This window comes from Pimephales promelas, chromosome 15, assembly GCF_988280905.1.
Source record: "Pimephales promelas chromosome 15, fPimPro1.hap1.1, whole genome shotgun sequence".
Classification (NCBI taxonomy): domain Eukaryota; kingdom Metazoa; phylum Chordata; class Actinopteri; order Cypriniformes; family Leuciscidae; genus Pimephales; species Pimephales promelas.
Window position 1 is genome coordinate 21756793 of NC_142783.1, and position 23692 is coordinate 21780484.

The following is a 23692-nucleotide window of genomic DNA, read 5'->3' on the forward strand; positions in this document are numbered from 1 at the left end:
TAAAGAGTTGGTTGTATGGCCACTAGAGGCGCTGTAAGCTTTCAAATCTTTCATGACAGTAAGTAATATTTCAAGGTAAAAGTTATTTAGTTATAACACTATATGTTATTTATGTTATTTAGTAATAACACTAAATACTTTACAATACTTTATTCCTATCTTGTGAAATTGAAAGGCTAGGATCTATTGGCTAGTGAAATTGAAAGGCTAGGATCTATTAACTAAGTAAAAAAATGACAAGGAAAACAAATGTAAATAACAAGGCAAATAAAACTAATGAAGACTTTTTTCTCAAAATAATTTTTCAAAGGTACCTTTAGGCATTTCAAAAAAAAAAAAAAATCACTTTGCAGTTCATGGTTTCCATGAAATAAGAGCATTTAAAATAAATAAATAATGTAATAAATTCGAGCGAAAAAAAGAAAACAGACTTCGCACTAAGGCAGGTTAAATATATACATTCATAAAATCAACATTGAGAACCAGATATTTAGATCTATCAAATCTATATTTAGAAAGTAACAGATGTGTTAATGGCATGAGGTTTAATCAGGTTTAATTTTGACAGGCGGGTGAAACCGGAAGAGTAAAGCAGTGTTTACAGTTGCATGCGGTTGCATGCTGCTTGTATTTGTAATGGTGCTCGCTTTTTTGAGGTATTCATACAGGTTTTTTACAGTTCATATACAGTGATGATGAGGCACTTGTACTGCACTGCAGGCGCGGGGATGGAGGAGCTGCTGGCCGAGGAGGTGCAACATAAACTCTGCGCTTCTCAAGTGAGTTGATCACCCTTAGTTCATTGAAATTCAATGAAATTTCATAAAGTTCCATGAAACTGACATTCTCCAAGCTTTTTCAAACACCAGACAGCCACTACACAGGGCATTTAAGTTATGTAAGCGATGCATTACTAATTAACATAAAATTAAATTAAAGACGTCTGAACAAAGATCTTTCCATAATTAACTAGATAGATTTACTCTGCATATTAAAGCCATGTTCCACATTTCCATGATGTTGATAAAGATTTTTGTTGTTGTTGTGCTATGCGTCAGGTGGAGCAGATTCCAGGTAGAGTGTTCTTTTGCTGCAACGCTGATATGCACACTGTGACACAACTCAAGTCTGCAGAGAGGCTGTTTTTACTTCTGCGCAAAGCTGAACCTATCTCACTTCCCAAAAACCCAGGTGTGTATGAATGAGAAGTCTGCCCTGGCAAACTAACTCTTACCATTATGTCATGGGGAAATTTAAGTGAACTTTTTGTGTACCTAAGTCTTATTTGCATGAATTAAGTAACATTTGGTTTTAGCCAGTCTGCAGGCTGGTAGAAGCCTTTAGTTGCGTTATTGTCCTACACGTACATTAAACTTACAGGCAACCCATTTTAATGATCTTCACTGGCTTTATTTTAATAGCAAAGGCAGCTGCTGTTATAAAGGACAGAGTGGTAGGAGATCCAGACCTTTGGAAGCAGACCCTCTTAACATGGACAGGCCTACAGGAAGAACTTCATTACAGCCAGCAGCGTGGATTCAAGAGAAGGAGAGAGGAGAATGAGGAGGAGAGATTGACTATAGCAGATGAATCCACACACACTCTCACCTTAAGCACACATTTATTTAAAAAAACTAGTGAAATGTATAAGGAGTCACATCAGCACACACCATCCTTCAGAGTGAGCTGCCGCTGCAGTGGAGTCATTGCCCGATCTTATACTGCTCAGGTGTGTATGTGTGTGTGTATGCAATGTTTATACTTTTCAAAATACAGTGGCATTTGTTCTGTATGTGTAGTGCAGTTCAATTTAAAAAATCTGAATCTAATTTAATTCTGGTAGTAAATAGACACTCTAAGGATTATGATTAGGTGAATTTAAGTTTTGATAAATACTATGTGTTATGCAGATAATATTAATTTTAATGCATTTTGGTTTTTAATAATGTGAAATATATGTAAGGGGGTCTCAGATTTGGACCTGAAACTAAAATATTTTCATATTTATAAACCTGGCTTAAGGGCCGTTCACACCAAGGACAACAACAATATCGCAACTGTAACGATAATGGCGTAGAACAGTGATATCATTGGAATCACTTTCACAAGGATTTTGTCCAGTCAGAATCCATTCTGCTTTAAAGTGGATGAAATAAACTATATCGTGGTCCACATGAATCGTTGTCTTCATAATTATCATTCTTAGTGTGAACAGGCTTTTATTGTGGTTGTGTGTGTGTGTGTGTCTTCAGAGACTGAGTCGTATCATTGGGATGGCTATCAAAGAACATCTTGGGTGGAAGGTGGACCTGAGAGAGCCTGTTCTTGAGGTATGCACACTCACTTGATAAAAGAAAATAAGTTCATAAACACTCTGAACCACAGGCATTCAAATGTTCATGCGAAAATATAAATAGTACAAAACAAATACTACATAAACTAATATGTTTACAGTTACAATCAGGTTAGCCATGACTATTTAAATGTTACTATTTGGGTTGTCTCTTTGTGTAACTAGGTGAATGTGTATTTAAGCGATGACCACTGTGTTGTAGGTATCCCTCTTTTGAAGTAAGTATCTTTAAATATAACATTTGAAAGTCTACCAATTTAACTCTACCATCTAATTCAGTGTGTGTGGTTTCTTCAGGCATCCTTTGGCCAGTCGTTCTTATATGAAACACAACGGGTTGCGTTCTACAATAGCCTGGGCAATGACCTCTCTTTGCCCTAAACAGGTGAGGTCCGACTCCAGAATGAACTTTAAAAAGGCAAATGCACACACATACAAGGTAGAATCATTATTAACAGCATTAAAGCAGTATATCAAGTTTCTTGGGGTGAGTGGTGGGAAAAGTATTTATACCTGGCTGGCAGGTCCTTATCTTTACAAGAAAGAAATGGGTAGTTGACATGACATATCTAGCATGTTAAAGATATACATTACTGTTCAGAACTTTAATATTTTTAAATGTATTTTAAAAGTCTCTGATCAAAAATAAAGTAAAAACAGTAATATTGTGAAATAAATTACAATTTAAAAGAAGCGTTTTCTAGTTTACTATATTTTAATATGTAATTTATTTCTGTGATGCAAAGCTACATTTTCAGCAGTGTTCCATGATCCTTAAGAAATGATTTGACTTTATGACTTTATGCTTTAGAAACTTACATTTATTATTATTAGTAATGCTGAACTGTGTTTATTTGAAATTGAAATCTTTTGTAACATTATAATGGGTAACACTTCCCTATAAGGTTCTGTTAGTTATGAGTTGTTAACACATCAACTATTATTAACTAACAAACAATGAGCTATACATTTGTTACAGAACTTATTAATCTTTGTTAACATTAATTTATAAAAAATACAACTGTTCATTGTTAGTTCAGGTTCATTAACTAATGTTAACAGATACACATGTTGAGTAACATGTATTTCATATAAAAGGTCAAAATCAAAATGAATATTTTAATATTAAAGGGATAGTTCACTCAAAAATGACAATTCTGTCATCATTTAAGAAGTTATTTTTTAAGAATGTTGGCAACCAAACAGTTGATGGGCCAAACTGACTTCCATAGGATTTTTTTCCATACAATGGAAGTCTATGGGGTCCATCAACTTTTTAATTGCAGACATTCTTCAAAATCTTCTTTTTGCGTTCAGCAGAAGAAGAAAAAATCATACAGGTTTGGAACAACTTGATGGCAAGTTGAAGGTAAATGATGACGGAATTTTTATTTTTGGATGTACTATCCCTTTAATGAACAAGCTTTTTAAAAGTTCTTGTGCTCTTTCCTGTCTTTCTCTCCACAGCTGAATGATTGTGTGATTTTAGACCCAATGTGTGGAGTTGGAGTTGTGTTGTTGGAAGCAGCTCAGGAGTATTCTGTATGTAAACACACCACTCTGAACACCACATGCAGCTCTTCAAACACATAATTGACGTCTGACTCTATACATTGTGTGTGTGTTCAGAATGCTATATTTCTAGGTATGGATACAGAGATGTCACAGTTGCAGAAAGCTGCAGAGAACATAAAAGCATCTGGAATGGAAGGAAGAGTGCAGCTTCTTCGTTCCTCTGCATTAGGTTCGGACAAACTCTTTCCTCTTTCATTATCACTGACCTCATTTAGCCAACATCTAGTATAAAAATCATCACGGTAATGTATACAAGTGGACAGCGATACAGATGTTAACGAGGTAGAAAACATTTTATGATCGAGTCAGGAATGTGTGTTAAAATCAGCATGAAAAGGAAGTTGTGATTGTCTTTTCTTGTTTTTTCTTCTATTGCGACATATATCCGAGTGAAACAGATTTCTCGAACAAGAAAAGATTTGGGGGGGCGGGACTTATTTTTTTTCTATGGGAATTGATTGGATGGTTGTGGTATCTCATGTAAGTGACAGGTTGTCCCGCTCTCACGCCTGTAAACACGTCAGCAGAGAAGAGAAGAGAAGAGATGTCGCTGCAAGAGGAGGGAGGCAAAGCTATTTTCATTAAAGATAATGAAAAATAATGATGTGCACTGATAAAAATGTGCACTTATATGCAATAAAGTATTCCATAAAATAGAGAATAGTTGATTTTGACTTCATGGTGACATTAAAGGGGTAGGTCACCCAAAAATGAAAATGAGGGAACAACATGAGGGTGAGTAAAAACGGACAGAATTTTCATTTTGGGGTGAACTATACCTTTAATGTACATCCTGACACACCTGACAACCGTGCCAACCTACACTAAAACAAGGGCTTAAATCTTTTTCTTGGGAAGAAAATTAAAGAGCTTTTTGTCCTATTTTTTTTTTTTTTTTTCTGTTCCTCAGAGATCCCTCTTGCAGATGGGGCCGTTGATGTTGTGCTCTGTGATGTTCCATTTGGCAGGAAGTTCAGCTGCAGCTCTGACATGCCAACTGCCCTGCCACTCTTACTGAGAGAGATGGAGAGGTGCATTCCTTGAACAAATTTGTATTGGTTCTCTTTCAAATTTCTATGCTTTTAGACTGTAGTTGTATAGTCAATATGTTTTTCTTTCTGCAGGGTAATTCGTGTTGGTGGACATCTTGTTCTGTTACTGAGTTTGCAGCTTTCTGCACAGCTTAAGAAGATAATTTGCACACACAAACACAACCAACACTTAAACTCCTCAGACACAAACAATGTTCACACTGGCCCCTCAAACAAACCAAAAACCTTAACTTTTCACAAATCAAGCTCTGAAGCGTTGAATACACCGTTATTGATCAGCTCATTGCAAGCGCAGAGGACACACAAAGTTAGTCTGGGGAGCACGGATGCATTTATACACACCTACACCAAAATACAACACTCACACTGAAATAAGTTCACCCTGAAATGCTTGTGGACAATCAGAATTGACAACAAATGACCAAAATGTTAATAAAATCTATTTAAAAGATTTTTATGCTGTATTTTATTAAAAAAAACTTTACAGCTAATGAAATTACTTAATTAATAAAATTACTTTGTTATGTTTTAATCGTGACATAACCCTTCCTGGCTTATTTTATGCACAAATATCTCTCCATCCTCAGTGCGTGTGCTATATGACACCATGCCACTTTGCTAGTCTGTCAGTCGCTGTGCGCATGCGCGTAGGAGGCCATGTTGTTGTAGTTCGGTGGGACTGGACCGTCATATCTCTCCGTTACTGTATGTCTCAGCGATCATCACCCCCCTCCCGTTTTTGACACCGGGAACACGTACATAAACCGGAGGGCGCAAACGGTGACTTGCACAATGAATTTAAGCTTGGATCTGTCGCGCAGAAACCCACAGGAAGACTTTGAGCTGATCCAGAGGATCGGGAGCGGAACCTATGGAGATGTGTACAAGGTAGAGATCAACTGGGTAACAGATATTAGAAAGCTACCGACCTAGACTGCATTTTTAAACATCATAAACGCTTTCCAAACGGTCTGAATGCTCCTATGGTGCACAAAATGCTGCCTATGTAGGCAAATCACTAGGGATTAAGACGAAAGCATTTAACTGACCAGTGTATTGGGGAAACAACAAATGTGTGTTTATGGTGGACCACGGTGTATCTGTGTTTTGTGGCATTTTTGCGTCTCGGATATGCTGTAATATCCCGAAAGGCTCTAGAGATCTTTGTTTTCCATAATGCACAGGGCCTAGCAGGTCTATTTCACCAGCGAGAGTCAAAGCAGGGCTGTCAAACTCAAAGTCCTGCATCTCTTTATGTGATATGTGACATAAACAAAGGCAAGAATAGACCAATATGATGCAGAGAGGCAGTACAGTGGCAGATGGTCACTACTAAGGGGTGTTGCAAAGTGTTTAGGGGAATCTAAGGGGAAAGGCAAGTGCAATCTTGTTCTTAAGAAACACTAAATGTGCCTGACTTCCTTTGGTGACAGGAAGTGGCTGAACTTTAAACTACAAGTGTGTGAGTGTGTTTGCCCACAACTATGTCCATCCTGTTTGTTCATAATTGTTCCCTCTTCCTGGGGTTTTATAGTGTGTGTGTGGGTTAGAGTGTGTGTTGGGTCATGCCATGTAATAACGCACATCTACTCAATCAGATCCTTGTTGTAGGTGGAGATGTAGGACCAGAATAAATAAAACCAACAAGCTAAATAATAATAGAGACTTTATGAGCATTTCACCAATTCAACTGGTTGATTATTGCAATGCAATTTAATTGACTGTTTACGCAAAGATTTATCACTTAACACGTTTGAATAAATAGTAGAAACAGTCCTGAGGTTATTTATTACCGGACAGTGAAATGCCTCACTGCGATCATAGAGGCTCTATGTGAGTGTGTGTGCATGTGAAAGTTATTTGATGTTCTCCTTGTCCTACTTATTACAGCCATCACAGCACTGTGAACATCGATACACGCATTTCAGCTGCCTCTGTCCCATATTACTTGGAATGCTGAATGCAATTCCATGTAAAACTAAGATAAAATGTTGGAAAATCTCTCTTTCTCTTTGTCTCTCTCTGATGACATCATCCTCACTTCTGTTTGGCAGACAGATGTCTCTTAGTTCAGTTTTATAGATGAGGCCTTTGTCAGTGTGTTTGTGCGTTAACTTGTCAGAGAACATCCAAAATACTGTGTGTATTCTAGAATTTCCTGCAAAATATTCTTAAACTGATATATACATAGCCTACACACACACACAAACGTTTTTACTGACCCCAAAACGTTTTAAACGTTTTCTAATGCTCACCAAACTTGCATTTATTTAATAAAAAATCAGTTAAACTATAATATTGAATGTTAAATAATATTCAAACTTCCTATTTTAATATTGAATTTATCCCTGTAATGGCAAAGCTTATTTTTCTTAGCATCATTATTCCAGTATTCAATGTGACATGGTCCATTTAAGAAACATTTAATATAGTTACACTTTATTTCAATGGTCCCCTTTAGACATTCTGTTGACTATAAGTAGCGTTGCACCTACATGTCACCTAACTCTCATTAGAGTAGCTGTTCTTTGTTTACTGGTCTACTTCAGGCTTCTCATTGGATCGTAAAACATTTCTGTTCTCAATTAATTTTTGAGTTAACATAGTCTTAAATCATGTATAAAAATAAACATGTATTATAATTCATTTTCAACAATCTCATTTGTTGTCATTAAATGCAAAGCTGGCAGCCTTGGTTTCAGCATTAGCTACTGATTAAAATACTTTCTCCAGTGCCAGCTTAATGTTCAGGGAGAACGATATGTATTCCATTTATAGGTTAATTTTTCCAAACAACCGAGCTTTGAACATTGCTTTTTGTCTTTGCAATCATCAATAATCAACAACTGTCTGTATGTCCAAACTGAGGGTAGATGGGAGGAATGTTTCCAAAAATGGTAGTCGTTTGTACAGTATCTGCAAAAAGCCCTAGTTAAAGTCATTTTTCTCAGTTCTGCACTCTGCGTAGTTACTGCCTTTTTGCTTTGTAGGGCAGAATTGGTATCAGTGAGTTAGCATTTGGCTTTAGCACTTGTGCTATTGTACACCTGTTGGGCTTATGGAATCGCAGCTCTAATGCTCTTCTTTTCCAGGCTCGTAATGTCAGCACCGGAGAACTGGCTGCTATCAAAGTCATCAAACTAGAACCAGGTAAGCCAGCGCTGCTGCTGCACACACAGTGCTGTTTAACCACCGGTAGATAGTGCTCTATCACTATCCATCTATCCTTGAATAGTTAAATATTACAAGTATGGTGTGTTCATGCATTGTAATGGTGTGATTGTGGATGCATTGTAAATAGAGGCAGTGTGATCACTCACTTTTTAGCACAGAATTCAGTTTTCCATTCCATTCTGTTTTCATCAGTTTCCAACATGGAACTGTTTTCATATTTTAGTCTGTTTGCAACACTGCTTCAGCTTGCTTTTTGACTGAATTATTTTGCGAATTGATTTGCAGGAGAGGACTTTGACGTGGTGCAGCAGGAGATTATAATGATGAAAGATTGTAAACACTCAAACATCGTTGCATATTTTGGCAGTTACCTCAGGTACATGTACACACATGCAATCAAACGCCCTTATGTCTCTAGCTTCAATTAATATGTTTTATTCATTGTATAATGTAAAATGGGGGCAGACTGGTTGTTCATTAAATGTCAGCAGTTTTTTTTTTTTTTTACAATGAACTGTTTTAGCATTACAATACCGTTTAAAAGTTTGGAGTCAGTGAGATGTTTTTTATTCTTTTTCTGAAAGAAATACTTTTATTCAGCAAGGACACATTAATTTGATCAAAAATTACATTAAAGACATTTCTAATGTTACAAAAGATTTCAATTTCAAAGAATCCTTAAACCTGTTTCTTGAGCAGCAAATCAGCAGGATCATGTGACACTGAAGACTAGAGTAATAACGCTGAAAATTCAGCTTTGCCATCACAAAAAATAATTTAAAATACAATAAAATAGAAAACAGTTATTTAAAATTATGAAAATATTTCAAAATATTACTGTTTTTACTGTATTTTTGTTCAAATAAATTCAGCCTTGATGAGCATTAGACAGAGCCCAAACCTTTGAACGGTAGTGTATATTCTGTTTCTCTATATTGTTATTAATTGTTGATATTTTTCACTACCTGTTGAAGTACACATCACAACCCAACATGCACTTCTTTTAAGCTGTTGAGGCCAGAAATGGTCTGACAAGGCTTGATAAATGACGTCTTAACGTGCTTGTTTCAGGAGAGATAAATTATGGATCAGCATGGAATACTGTGGTGGGGGCTCTCTCCAGGATATATACCATGGTAACTATTGTTACTGATTCCAAAACGGGAGATTTTAATGCATTTATCATGTTGAGCTGTTCTCTCATATAGATGTCTGTATCTTCAGTTACCGGGCCGTTGTCAGAATCCCAGATTGCGTATGTATGTCGGGAGACTCTGCAGGTATGTACACGCATTTACTGATGCATAAAAGTTCTTATGTGTGACAGTTTTGAATGACTAATGTGGGTTTCTGTGTTCATGTCAGGGTGTTTTCTATCTCCATAACAAAGGCAAGATCCACAGAGATATAAAGGTACAAACTGGACTTTCAAATATAATTAAATCTCACAGTGTTGACACAATTCAGCTATGCTCTAAAATATTTCATTGGCCAGTAATTGCTTTTGTGTAGAGTAAAACTTGAGTGAATTGCTTTCTTAAGATGGTTTTGTTCACTGGTTTGATTCATTAATGAATTAGTCAGAATCAAATAAACATGTTTTACTGTTTATTTCTCACTTTGTAGGGTGCAAATATTTTGTTGACGGACAATGGCTACGTTAAGCTAGGTAAAAAAAGCACTTTATATGACTGACTTGGCGGTTTATCATTTAAAACAGAACCACTGAATTCCTCTCACAACTTCCTTTTGTCTCTCTCCAGCTGATTTTGGAGTTTCGGCTCAGATATCAGCCACTTTAGCAAAAAGAAAGTCCTTTATCGGAACTCCTTATTGGTATGTCTGTCCTTTTTTGTCTCTTCTGTGATAGGATGTTTTTAATAGATTGATTCAAGTCAGCACTGTAGTCACATGTATATCATTTCTTTTCGTTATGCGTCTTACTCTGCAGGATGGCACCTGAGGTGGCCGCAGTCGAGAGGAAAGGGGGCTACAATCAGCTGTGTGATATTTGGGCAGTGGGCATCACAGCTATTGAGCTGGCAGAGCTGGAGCCGCCGATGTTCGACTTGCACCCCATGAGGTGTGTGTCCAGTTTCCTCCATCATGTCAGATTCTGCTTAATGAATTGGATCGTTTCATAGTTAATGTATATTACTCAGGTCACCCGTAGGATGACGACACTCTAGTGTTCTCCCTCTTTTCCACATTTTTCTTACTTTGGTCCTCTCTGTTGCGTTTCCCCTTTAGAGCACTCTTCCTAATGACTAAGAGTAGTTTCCAACCACCTAAGCTGAAAGACAAAGTTAAGTGGTAAGTATTTCTAAATGATTCATAAGTACCATTCCAAATCGAATGGTACTTTTTTTATGTAAGTCTGTTATGGTCACCAAGGCTTAAAAAGCAATAATATTGTGAAATAATAATTTTTCATTTTAATATATTTTAAAATGTAATGTATTACTGTGATGGCAAAGCTGAATTTTTAGTGTCCTTCAGAAATCATTCTGATATGCTGATTTGATGCTCTGGGCCCAGTTGTTCAAAAGTAATCTGACTGGGTTTCGGCAATTGGATTGGATCAAACCTTGAAAATGGTTTGTTTCAAAAGAAAGAAAGAAAAAAACGATTCTGAAATCAGATTAGATTAAAAAAAATCCAATCTTGCTTTTGATCTGGATCAAATAATCAGAGTGTATTCCAAACTTATTTATTAAGATTGGGATACCTTTGATCCAAATCCATGTCCCTTTAGTGGCGCCGTAGGTCAATAGTAATCCAGATTTGTTAATCTGAAAAAATGTGTATCTGGATTATGGTTATTCAATCCAATTTTGCTCTGGAATCAGTGGCAAAATGCCAGTTTGCTGTTATTGGGTTCCCCTAACCAGAAGGTCATTCACCTAAAAAAGTTTTCCAACTACAAAAAAAGATGATTTATCACTCAAAATAAATAGGCATTATAAATTCCCAAAATTATTTTATCGATATGAGATATCTGCTTTCAAACCCTCCCTATTTCTATTCTACCCTGTTACTGTAACAGCAAACTTAGATTTATTCAAATGTTTGTACATTTTTTTTCATTCTCATCTGGTTTGTTTTGGTTCATGAAGGACAAATAATTTTCATCACTTTGTGAAAATGGCTTTGACCAAAAACCCCAAGAAGAGACCAACGGCTGACAGACTACTGCAGGTAAGATCTGCCCTTCCTTCAGAGAACATATATGATTGGCTCCATTGATCCACAACATTGCATCACTTCTGTTTTTGCAGCACCCGTTTGTTACCCAGCCGCTTAGCCGGACTCTTGCCATTGAGCTACTGGACAAAGCCAACAACCCTGACCACAGCACACACAGTGATGCAGAAGAGGATGACATTGACCCAGAGGTAATTCCATATAAACGACTCTTTCTTTACATTTAACCATTGGGAATTCATGCTAGGGCTTTAAACTGAAGCACTAATTGGTTGTTTCTTTAGATGTATAGATCCTAAGTGAGGGCAGACAGTTGGCTCTGCCAGCTGCCAGGTACAAGTGTGTCAGGTTACCAATGCTGCATTGTGTATATGCGATTGTGTGTGTATATGAACGCATGAGTTTATTGGTTTTAACACGTAACGGGAGTGGCTTGCGGTGTTGCCTTGAGGAAAGATTAGGGTCTTGTTACAGATATGCAGAAAAGGTGTGTATATAACTAAGGCTTTTTAGCTTTCAAGTTTGAAAACGTAATATCAGGTCCCTGTGTTTGCAGTCTCCCGTGTCTGTTCCACATCGAATCCGCTCAACTAGCAGGAGCTCACGAGACGGAAAGACCCTGTCTGAGATTAACTGTAAGTCATTTGCAAGCAGCCCTTGACTCACTGAACCGAAATAAACACAAGAATTCACTTATAAGCACAAAAGGAAATCTGAAGTCTATGTGTGGCCCTCTTCTAGTTGATAAGGTGAAGTTCGATCCACCTCTGAGGAAGGAGACCGAACCGCATCATGAGATGGTTTGTGACAGTCTGACATTGATTTATTGTTGTTCAGTCTGTTTGTTTGAATTTCTTGTCTGACTGTCTTTTTGATTTATGTAGGATCTACCGTTAGAGCCCCAAAGCATTCTGGGAAATAACAAGTGAGTGTGTTTTATTCTTTATTTTTTGAGTTTATCTATAAATGAATGACTGAATTAGGAATAGTCTAAAACTTATCAACCTCATTGATTAAAAATAACAAAACTGAAGTGTCTAGTCTAAACTAGTCTACCTGACTAATCAACTTGGTTCTTGGTTACTAGTTGATTATGCTACAATTGTAACCAATACCTAGTTTAGAATAACAACATTGTAAATAAATGGGAACAGTTTGCAATAAGGTTTCATTAATGTATTAACTAACATGAACTAACCATGAGAAATACATTTTTACTGTATTTTTTAGTCTTTGTTAATGTTGAGTAATAAAAATACAACTGTTCATTGTTTGTTCATGTTACTTACCAGTTCATTAACTAATGTTAACAAATACAACTTTTGATTTTAATAATGTATTAGTAAATTTAGAAATTAACATTATCAAAGATTAGTAAATATTGTAGAAGACGTGCAATACATTATTACTTCATGTTAACTAATTTAGTTAACTAATAAATTAATTCCTTAATAAATAAAGGAATGCCTAAAACTAGCCGGACTCGCTAATCGGTTGTTGGTCAACTAGTAGTCATCCATCATGACTCATCTCTAGTTTAATTTAAAGCAACAAAGCTAATAAAATATAAAGAAATAAGAGAAAGTCTACAACCTGTCTCTACAGTAATTAACTAGTTTTGTTGTTTGATGACTAGTTGACTAGTCGCTTGTCAATTTGGTGTTGCAACACATCTCTGGTTTACTAATATGTTTGTGCATGTGTGTATGTGTATACATACTAATATGTTTGTGTGTGTGTGTATTTGTTCATAAAACAAGTTCTCTCTTTTATTCATTGTTTTTCAGGAGTCTATTAAAGTCTGTTGCTGAGGAGCTCAATCAAAGGTACCCCCGGTGTCACTTTTGATTGGTCAGCTAACCTGCTTTGCAAACTAATCACCTCTACAGTCTTATCTCTGCTTGGCACCGAGAAGCTCTTACTGCTGAGTGTGTGTGTGTGTGTGTGTGTGTGTGTGTGTGTGTGTGTGATCTCTGCATTCTTCTCTGGCTGCTTTACCTTCTTAGCCTCACCCTCTTCATCTCTCTCAGGGGTCATGTGACACATTTAGAGGATGAGGAGGAGGATGAAGGTGATGATTTGCAGTAAGTGAGAGGAAGATGTAATGTTATCAAAAACATCTGTGATCATCCGTGTCTTCCTGTCTCTTAGTGTCAACTGGATGTGAGATTGAAGGATGTGCTCGGTTTGTTTTGTAATGTGTCTGGTTGTAAGTTGCTTGCTGGTGCCCAAATGCATGATCCTTGTGAAAATATGCGTTTGTGTTTGTAAGTTCATTTATATTATGAGAGTTTATGGTGAGCCAAGAAGACATTTAAGTACGTATTTTGCTTTATTAGATGCTTGGACATATTAACGTCACCAAAATTGAGAATTCTTTTATTTAAATGGCTAAATGGTTTTATGCCTACTTTAATACAACTGGATATGCTATTGCTTTTCTACACTATAAGACTTAAAAAATCTGCCAGATGACAAAATGGGCAAAAAACAAAACAAAACAAAAATCTTAAAATTTACTTTGAAGGAGTAACCCGAATATAATACCCGGGTTTTATTGACTCAGGACAGTTAGCAACCTCCTATCAATCACATAGCAACACCCTGGCAACCACCAGAACACCCTAGCATTGTGGCAATCCATTTTGCTGGGACAAGCACCACTCACATTTTCTACTCCCAAAATCTATTTATAAAAATCTACTATACTGAATTATTTGTGTATGTTGTGTGTGGATTCTGTTTTGTGTTTCAGTCATGGACTTTGATCAGACATTTGCTTTGTTTAATAAGTTGACAATGAGCACAAGACATACACTTTTGTTTTCCATCAGTTTGAAGGATTGAAAGAGTGCACTTTAAGAAGTTTTTAAGATATTCTGCTCTGGATTAGGTATATTAGATGTGAACATATTTAACACTATGTTTGTGTGTCTTGTGTCTACATGACCATTTCTTGCTTGCCGGCGTATACGTTGACGTTGTATATGGTCTCTTTCTTCAATCTGATTGCATCCCTGTATGCGTTTCCACTGTCCAAAGAAACCGTGCCATTGGTCCTTGTGTTCTTCTTTTGTGTTACCTAATCTTGTTTGGCATTATGACTATAAATCATTACAATATGCTCTTGTGTGTCTGTGCTTACAGCTGTAACTCCACTTCAACCATGAGACCTAAAGTACCACCTCCTCTGCCACCCAAGGTAAAAGATACGCATACATTTCTCTGTCTCACAGACTTGTGACAGAACGTGTAACTCACACTCTTTCTCTTTATCACTTCTTAGCCGAAGCTTCTGTCTCCCGCACAGAACAGTTCCATCTCAGAGGACAATACCGGAGAAGGGACCATTAAGCGTTGTCCAGCTTCTGGGAGCTCCACCCCTCCTGTTCGGCCTGCTTCCTGTGTGCCCCCCAGACCGCCACCTCCTCGCCTGCCCCCACACAGGCGTAGTAGTCTAGGTAACATACCATCTGAACACGCTCAGACAGAGCCAGCAGGGGATGATGGGATTTATAGGTTCTGGGAATGGCTTCATGCAGAACAACAGAACGAACAAAGTAAGCTAAGCACGGCCTACTTGAGTGTGCCCTCTTGTGATTGGTAGACAGCCTTGTCAGTCTTCCTCTGTTCCTTGTGTCATTTTGACATTAGTTCAGTCCCACAACATAGAAAGCTGTAGCTTTAGCATAGTTTAGTTGAGAGCTACTTAGTGTGACCTAGAAGTTAGAAGGTGTTGTTTTTACAACTCATTAACAATTGGATTATGGATTATGCAAATAAGCTTAGCTAACAAACATGCCCATGCTGAATCATCAATCATGAATGGCTCTTCTCCATTATTTTATCATTTGTTAAATTACCACTGCATTAATAGAAAATGTACAGATATTCTGTTTACAGTTGTTGGGATCAAGTCACATGAATAGCAGTTTTTTTTAAATAGGAGTGCCTCTAAAATGAGCCTAATTTACATGGGTGTGTCTTTGTTCCTTGAATGTGATTTCAGCTTTCAAAGGACGTATGATACAATATGAGTGTTTATGTGCAGGTAATGGAGTTCCGGTTCAGGAGAATGGAGAGAAAGAAAAACTGGCCTCCCTTCCCTCATCTAGTCTAAAGGTGCCATTAATCTCCTCATGGTTATTACGTTTATGTTTTTTGATATATAGAATTTTCCTTTTTTTAATTTATTACTTTCTTTAAGCAGCACTATGCAGGTTTTTTTACCTTAACTGAACAGCTTGGGACTTATTGCAATGGTTATATGACTATTCCCCCCCTATTTTGTGACTATTTTGTCAGAGTGTGTGGAATTTTCAGTTATTGCCATGGAATTACGATTCCCTGATTAAACAAGGGGAAAAATAGTTTAATAAAACATATTTTACTCTTGTAAACTGTGATGGCATCTTACAGACTATCTCTTTCTCTTTTTGTAGCTACCATTTAGTAATGGCCTCCCACCAACCCCTCAAGTACATGTGAGTCATCCAGCTCTTCCTCTTTCTATCTGTCTTCATCTCTCCATCTTTCACTTATTTTCTTGCTATATCTCGTTCATACACACAAACATTGAAATATCAACACACCTGGATTAACACAAATGTCATAGCAACTATAGTACATTTTGAGCCCTGCTGCCATGATGTTGATCTTTCTTTCTGTTGTGCAGATGGGAGCTTGTTTCTCCAAAGTGTTTAATGGCTGTCCCCTGAAGATTCACTGTGCCTGTTCATGGATAAACCCAAACACCAGGGGTGAGAAACGGCACATGCAGAGCTCAGGCATTCTCAAATCAAAAGCTTCTTACATCATTATCATAATTATGGGTTTTGTCAGTTTTATGAGATTTTCTTGTGACTCGTTTTCAGACCAGTATCTGATTTTTGGTGCAGAGGAAGGAATTTACACCCTCAATCTGAATGAAATTCATGAGAGCTCCATGGAACAGGTCAGGAATAACTTAGATGGGCTTGGCTATATAGCTAAAAATGTTTTTTTTTTTTTTTTGTATTATGAATATATATATATATATATATATATATATATATATATATATATATATACACACACACCAATGATCCAAATGAGCCAAAATATTATGACCATGGGCATGTTTTGGCACATCAGTGTAATAAAATATACATATGGGAGGAGGAACCGACATTGAGTTTTTATTTTTTTATTATTACATGCAGCTGGTTCCACGAAGGTGTACATGGGTGTATGTAATGAACAACTGGCTGCTTTCTATATCAGGTGAGATAAAAACCAATAAGGAAAATATTTACATGCTTTTGAAGGATATTTATAATGTAATTCTATGCTCATATGTTTGTGTGTTCCACAGGTAAAGCGTCGCAGCTTTACTCTTACAACCTGGCAGGGCTCTTTGAGCAAGCTCGACAGATGCAGAAGTTACCTGTTGCCATACCAACACATAAACTCCCTGACAAAATCATCCCACGGTATGATTCCGACTAATCCATTTCAAATCTTTTTATTTTCAGAATTTTTTTTCTGATAAAACTCATTTCATTTAAATATTTGTTAAATGCACATCCTATGAAATCTCATCATTTTACATTTTATTACTGTCATGGTAATGCCTTTCTTTCAGAAAGTTTACCGTGTCCAATAAAATCCCAGATACAAGGGGTTGCCAGAAATGCTGTGTAGGTCAGTATAGAACTATAGTTGCATTCTTATGTTTTGTGTTTAAATTATGTGATACAGATACAGTCTGTATCATATAAGACGGATACAGTCAACATGCTTCTGTATGTGTATCTATAGTGCGAAACCCATACACAGGTCATAAGTACTTATGTGGAGCTTTCCAGTCCAGTGTAATGCTGTTGGAATGGGTTGAAGCCATGCAGCGCTTCATGCTCATAAAGGTAAGTGAGATATTGAGAAACACAATGTGAATCTATCTATAAATCTATCTTGTACAATCCTGTGTATCTGTGTCTGTCCAGAGCATAGACCTCACCCTGCCGTGTCCATTAGAAGTCTTTGAGATGTTGGTGGTTCCTGAACAGCATTATCCACTGGTTTGTGTGGCAGTCAGCAAGGGAAGTCACCCTGATCAGGTGGTCACATTTGGCACTGTTGATCCCAATGCTGCCACCCCCGCGTTCACAGAGCCCGGTCAGTTTTACAGAGTCTCGCTGTGTTCAAAACAGAAGGATTTTTTGGTTTTGATTGGATTGCTTCAAAATTTTTTGAAGTTTTAAGAGTGTTGCTATTGGGTCATCTATGAACCCTTCTTGTCTTTTGTCTTTCCAGAAACACCTCAGACATGTGTCATTCATGTGACTCAGTTGGAGAGAGACACTGTCCTTGTGTGTTTAGATCGTAAGTAAATCAAATAATATAATCATATTTTCTATTTCTCCTAAAATAATATTCAATTTAAAGCTGCAGTCTGTACATTTTTTGAGTTAAAAAGTATCCAAAATAAATTTTTGAGTAAGTACATAACCAGCCAGTGTTCAAAACTATCTGCTTGTTAGCTATCCACATCGGCGCGGTGACTGATAGTCTCCTCAAAACATTAGATTCATCCATGCAGTGCCGTGACGAGGCAGAACCCACGTAAAGTTGATAATTCCACGAATAACTGCAATTGCAGATTTCGAACAGAGGTGGCGACAAAGAGGAAGAACTACAGACTGCAGCTTTAAATATAATAGCGATAATAATGAAATGCATAAATATGTATATATACTAATTAATATTATTTAGAATATTGTTTAAACTAATTATAATAGTTTTCTAAAAGCAATAAAAAACTTTAAGCTGTGTGTTAAAGGTGTATTTTTTTCACCAGTCGAGGGATGGTTTTTGGCACAGTGTGATAAAACCACATGTATATTAACTTGATATTGCCTCCTTAGTGTTGAATTCGCACAGGATTTTTCTCTCGATATTTGTCAGCGCTTGTAGCACAGATTCATGTTCAAACAAGCATTTGCACAAACTCAGTTCCATCTCTGGAAAGTCATTACTACATTATAATTAGTTTCTACTGTATATTTTCCAGGGTGTATAAAGTTGGTGAATTTACAGGGCAGGTTAAAATCCAACAAGAAATTGTCAACTGAACTTACCTTTAACTTCCAGATTGAGGCAATAGGTAAGAACTAAATTAAGTTTTAAATTAAGTGAAGACAGATGGGAGAATTCATTATGAGCTTTGATTAATAATAATTTGTCTTTTTTCAAGTGTGTCTGCAGGACAGTGTTTTGGCGTTCTGGAAGCATGGAATGCAGGGGCGAAGCTTTAGAAACAGTGAGGTGTGTTATGCCTGTGATCTTTTTACTCAGTGGTTCTCAACTAGTTTTGTTTTAGGACCTAGATTTTACAGCTGACAACAAGTGGTGCCCAAAACATACAACAATGATTTTAATGGACATGCACACACCATCGAGACCCACTGAACTAGATTATACATTCATAGCTGGTAACCAGCACTCTAGCTTTAAGGTGCGGTCACATTAGCGTAATTTTGTGGGCAAAAAAGTCTATTGTCCATGTGGAGCAATTCATGAAGTCACTACCAAACCAAACAGCTTTGTAACCTACCTGAACATGAGCAAAATCTTTGCGGGGAACATTTCACCTGCATGCGAAACAATGACAGAATTTTAGCCACAATGTTTTGCAGACCAACGATAAATGTGACCGAACCTTTATAGAAATATGCGTGTAGTTGGTAACTATGTAAAATGGTAAAATTGGTAAAAATGTTCTCTGCTTTAGATTACTCAAGAGATCGCTGATAACTCACGAACCTACAGGCTGCTGGGTGCAGACAGGTGAGAGCTCACCAACACTTAAACTATACCACAGCAGAGCCACAGTCAGCACGGTTCTCATAAACATTTCTGTCTTTCTCAGAGTGGTGGTGTTGGAAAGCAAACCGACGGAAGACCCCACGGCTCAAAGTAATCTGTACATCCTCGCAGGCCATGAGAACAGCTTCTGAAAACACACTGCCTTAACACACACCACGTAATGCACGCAACAAAAGTCATATTCCTGAGACTTATACACCTCATTTTCATTTTTAATCTATGGAACACAACACTACTGAAAAACTAAAACACTACATATTTTTGGTTCAGTGTGATACCAGCCCCTGGAACCTTGTATTGATACAAAATCAATACTTAATACAAAGGTGCGTTCACGCCATGTCGTAATTACTGTAATTACATACTCGTAGAACTTGTAATTAATTGATAGTGTTGCCATAGAAACACATAATGTCCAGTCCGAGGATGTGAACAGCTTCGATTTAAAAGGCTTATGTCGAATGCTATGTCACATGAACAAACAAAATCTATCCAAAGATAGTCAATCGCATAGCAATTTGCTTCTGCTGAACCAGAAGTGATGCGACCTGTTTTACAGAATATGGAAGTTTGTTGCGCATAACCCCAATAGAGTGGTGCAGGTATGATGTCACTTTGCAGGCCAACCGGTCGTTAGTATCACACTGTGGCTCCCTCAAAAAATTCAGTAGGAATTTTCCATAGGTTTTTGGATTATCGCAAAAAAAAAAAACATTTTGTCCATTAAGATCATTTTTCAGAAAAATACTTATGAATTCAAAATATATGAATTTTGAAGCCTAAACTCAGTCACCAGAAGTAAAAAGATGAATGTAGGCTATAAACGCTTTCGGTTTTTATCTAAAAACATTTTTCCAGAACGTTAGAGTTAGAATAGTGTGTAAAATTGTAAGCATAACTATGGCGCAATGGATAAGACGCATGCCTTTGGTGTGAGAAACCCGGGTTCGAATCCACTGTGAGACACCAATGTGTCCCTGAGCAAGACACTTGACCCCTAGTTGCTCCAGAGGCGTGTGACCTCTGACATATATAGCAATTGTAAGTTGGATAAAAACGTCAGCTAAATGAATAAATGTATATGTAATGATGCTGTAAAAGTGGACTGAGCTTACCTTTTCGGCGTGATGGCGTTTAATCTTCTCGACAGCCTCTGTACTCAACCGCCTTTTTCAAGACACGTTACAGCTTCAAATAATCAGGAGTGGGGTATTACTGATATATTTATGTTACAGAATAAAAACCTTATTTCAGCCATTTAACCAAAACCCCATTAAAAAAAAAAAAAACCTTTAAATTTTGATGCTGAAAGTGCTAAAATGCTAACTCGTTTCCACGTTTTGGCCTACAAAGTGATGTCATACCTGCTCCACTCTATTACGACATGGTGTGAACGCAGCACAAGCAGACGTAGGTAGACCGTTTAAAATGCATTATAGATACGCATAGCATGTAACGGCAACATTAACAAATCTAATAATGGTCAAATCAATGGTACTGGTAAACTGCATAACCTTACTATAGATACATTTCAATACAAAGAAACTGTGCAAACTAAACTCGACAGACACCTTGATACACAACCATCAGATCAGTATGACTTAAGTAACTAATGTAAAAACACAGCCGTCTAGTACAACAGTTGTCTAAAAGAGGAAACAAATTACCTGGCTTTTATATCTGGCGTGATTTACAGGTGTCGTGCCATCTTGTTGGCTTCGTAGCTTTCAGTACTGCAGTGAAGGCAGCCCTGTAAACAGCTCCTCTCTGTCATAATACATTTCACAGTTGTTTACATAGAAAAACAATTCAAAATAGTCCAGTGGAACGCCAAAATGCGCTTTGTGTCAACCCGTGTAATTCCGAATTCTGTTACCCACCTAATTATGTGACCGTACACATAATGTAGGGATGTTTGGTTAGGATTTGCTCAGTACAGCAGCTACTATGGACAAAGAATTCAGTGAGTCACAGAATTCGGCACAACACTCACCAACTCACTGTTTTTTCCTCCTCCATCTCTTTCTGTTCATTCAAATTTATAGCCCCTTTTTTATCTCAAAAGTGTAGTAATATTAGTGAAATTTTGTGATCAAAAAGATCCATTGTCAAATATAGGGATCCATGAATCACTGTTCACACAGAAGTCACTTTAAAACCAAACAGCTTTCTGCTGGTCGATGTGGGGAATTTATGTGACTAACTTTATGTGAGTGTGGAAATATTTTGGGCGATCACAATTCCTATTTAAATGGCTGGATTTTGCACACAATATATAGCTCCATATTTCATTTCTAACAGCACGGGAACAGACAGTGGAACCTTAGAGTAGTTGTTTCTATTGTTTTATAGATTATGAACCATTTTTGTTAGCACAGCCTTGGTGGATTATAAGCATTGAATAATTAAATTATATCGCCTATATTTGCTGCCCTACACTGTAACAGCGTCATGTTTAGGATCATCATGAGCCACTTAATGAGAATAGAGTGATTTTAGAGATTTTATATTTCATTATTTATGCAGAAAAGCCAAGTGTCATATTTTCATTACCAAGCACTGTTATTGAAGGTTTGCACAATACGTTTGCTCACATGTGCTTTTTTCAGCGTGCCGCGTGTGATAATGAGTAACGTCTGCGCACTTACAGGCTGTGATGTCAATAGTAGAGTATAACAGGCAAAGAAAACCTATTTATCAGACTGAAAACCGATTAGAGATAACGATGTCTTATGAATGCAGTATGTGTAAATATGAAGGGGGAAGTCAGAAAAAGAGCTCTTTCTAGAATGTAGCTGTCTGTAAAGCTTTCTAGCATCAGTTTGTATGTGTCCTATCTGTTCCTTTTTTGTTCCAAAATAACAAAATCATGTTTTGTTTAGTTGAATGCGCAAATTTAGCATGTCGCCTCTACCTCTAACATGCATTTAAAACCATTATAAAAAAGAAAACATCACTTCAAATAGAGTGTCTCCCTAACAGCATTTTTAATGGTCTTGTCACATGGTCCATGATTCTGATTTTGATACCGAATGAAACCATGTCTGAGCCTAATCTCCAGTAACCTTTACTCGGTATGTTTGAAAGAGTCACAAATGTGATATTGGATGCTTTGAGTACAGAGCGTGTGTTTAACTACTCCATGTCCACTACAGCATAATTCTCTCATGTAATGTGATGCACATGTCTTGTATATAGTGTAAAATAATTTGAGTTTTACAGACTGTATAAAGCCAATATTTTGTTTCAAATGTGAAACTCTTTTATGAGATTTAACACATTAAACCAAGGTGGAAAAAAGATCAAATGCAACTGAATGGTCTTATTTTTGTCAAATATACAGTCATGGTCAGAATGATTGGCTATGAAAATAAATCTGTATTGTTATCCTTTGGATATTTCATTCAAAAATCAAAAGATTATTGGTACACAATTATTGGTAGCCTACACATAGAATTTCTTTTGAGTAAAATATCTATGAAGTATAATCCCATTCATATTAATATTTTTTTTAGCACTGAACCCTATAGAAAACTGAAGAGAAGAGAAACCAACATGGACCTGGAAATGTGAAGGTCCTGGAGAGATTCTATATGGAAGAATGGTCTCTGGTCTTTTGTCGTCTGGTGTTCTACAAACTCATCAAATCTGAATATTTTATGCATACGACATTTTTGGCTTTCGGCCGCACATGCAATTTTAGTAAGGATTCTACGCACAGTTTTTATAAATGAGGCCCCAGGCCTGTACAAATACACACATTTATACTCAAGAATACATTTTTTATATTAAAATATTACTATTTGTACTTTATTCTAATTGTTACCATTTACATTGCATTCAAAGGTATGTACATGTGACTTTTTTTTAAGTATACAACATGTATTTATAACATTTTTATTTATGAGTAAATATTGTAATTAAGTTAAATAAGAGTTATTAATATAATTTGTCATTTTATCCCATATAGTTTTACATCCTGAAAGCGCAGCCCAGCAAAAACCCAACAAGGGGATAATTCTGCCTGTTTGTTTATATGTTTGAGAATATATTTGCGTCAACAATGCAAGATGGTCTTTATTCCTCAAAAATCTGACCAAAATTATATTCAAAATGGATTTATCATGCAAAATGTTTCGTGTGCTATGTCAGAAATGTTTAATGATGCTATGAAGCAGCTTGAGCTCGGGCTCATTTTGTTTTTTTTAGTGTGTTTGTGAGAAATACAGTGGTTCTCAACTGGTGTTGTGACTAAAAAAATGTGCCATAGCCTTGCAGGTCTATTCTAACAATCCTAAAATGCCTCCAGAAAACACAAGGTTTTGCTTCCAGTCTTCCAGTATTTTGATGGAAATTTACCTGTCATTTGAACGACTTGTGTGTGATAAACCACAAAAGAAACCCACATAAAAACAAAGGTTCACTTGCAACTAGAAAAACAATTGTGCCAACCACAATTGCTGGTTAC

General features: G+C 36.8%; 2 protein-coding genes across 4 annotated transcripts; both read left to right on the forward strand.

Moving 5' to 3' along the window:
- Positions 1–552: 552 nt before the first annotated feature.
- Positions 553–5433, forward strand: thumpd2 (THUMP domain containing 2). 2 transcript variants are annotated; one of them, XM_089120356.1, is made up of 10 exons: positions 553–779; positions 1059–1191; positions 1422–1729; positions 2253–2330; positions 2519–2571; positions 2651–2738; positions 3821–3895; positions 3983–4097; positions 4839–4959; positions 5030–5167. In XM_089120356.1, exons 1-10 carry the CDS (start codon positions 609–611, stop codon positions 5055–5057), a joined length of 1170 nt encoding a protein of 389 aa, XP_088976482.1. In that variant the 5' UTR covers positions 553–608; the 3' UTR covers positions 5058–5167. The 2 variants fall into 2 exon arrangements, with proteins under 2 accessions (XP_088976482.1, XP_039507797.2); XM_039651863.2 differs by having other exon boundaries at positions 674–779; positions 5053–5433.
- A 130-nt stretch (positions 5434–5563) lies between these two features.
- Positions 5564–22531, forward strand: map4k3b (mitogen-activated protein kinase kinase kinase kinase 3b). Of its 2 annotated transcripts, XM_039651564.2 has the most exons (33): positions 5564–5868; positions 8073–8130; positions 8440–8530; positions 9226–9290; positions 9379–9434; positions 9520–9567; positions 9781–9823; positions 9918–9990; positions 10106–10237; positions 10405–10467; positions 11271–11352; positions 11433–11549; positions 11915–11993; positions 12100–12158; positions 12243–12283; positions 13146–13184; positions 13389–13442; positions 14506–14560; positions 14645–14819; positions 15410–15480; positions 15801–15842; positions 16034–16118; positions 16233–16312; positions 16560–16620; positions 16712–16829; positions 16982–17040; positions 17158–17261; positions 17343–17514; positions 17653–17721; positions 18410–18502; positions 18593–18663; positions 19130–19185; positions 19268–22531. In XM_039651564.2, exons 1-33 carry the CDS (start codon positions 5773–5775, stop codon positions 19353–19355), a joined length of 2595 nt encoding a protein of 864 aa, XP_039507498.2. In that variant the 5' UTR covers positions 5564–5772; the 3' UTR covers positions 19356–22531. The 2 variants fall into 2 exon arrangements, with proteins under 2 accessions (XP_039507498.2, XP_039507563.2); XM_039651629.2 differs by lacking the exon at positions 13389–13442 and having other exon boundaries at positions 5576–5868.
- The last annotated feature ends 1161 nt before the right edge of the window (positions 22532–23692 follow it).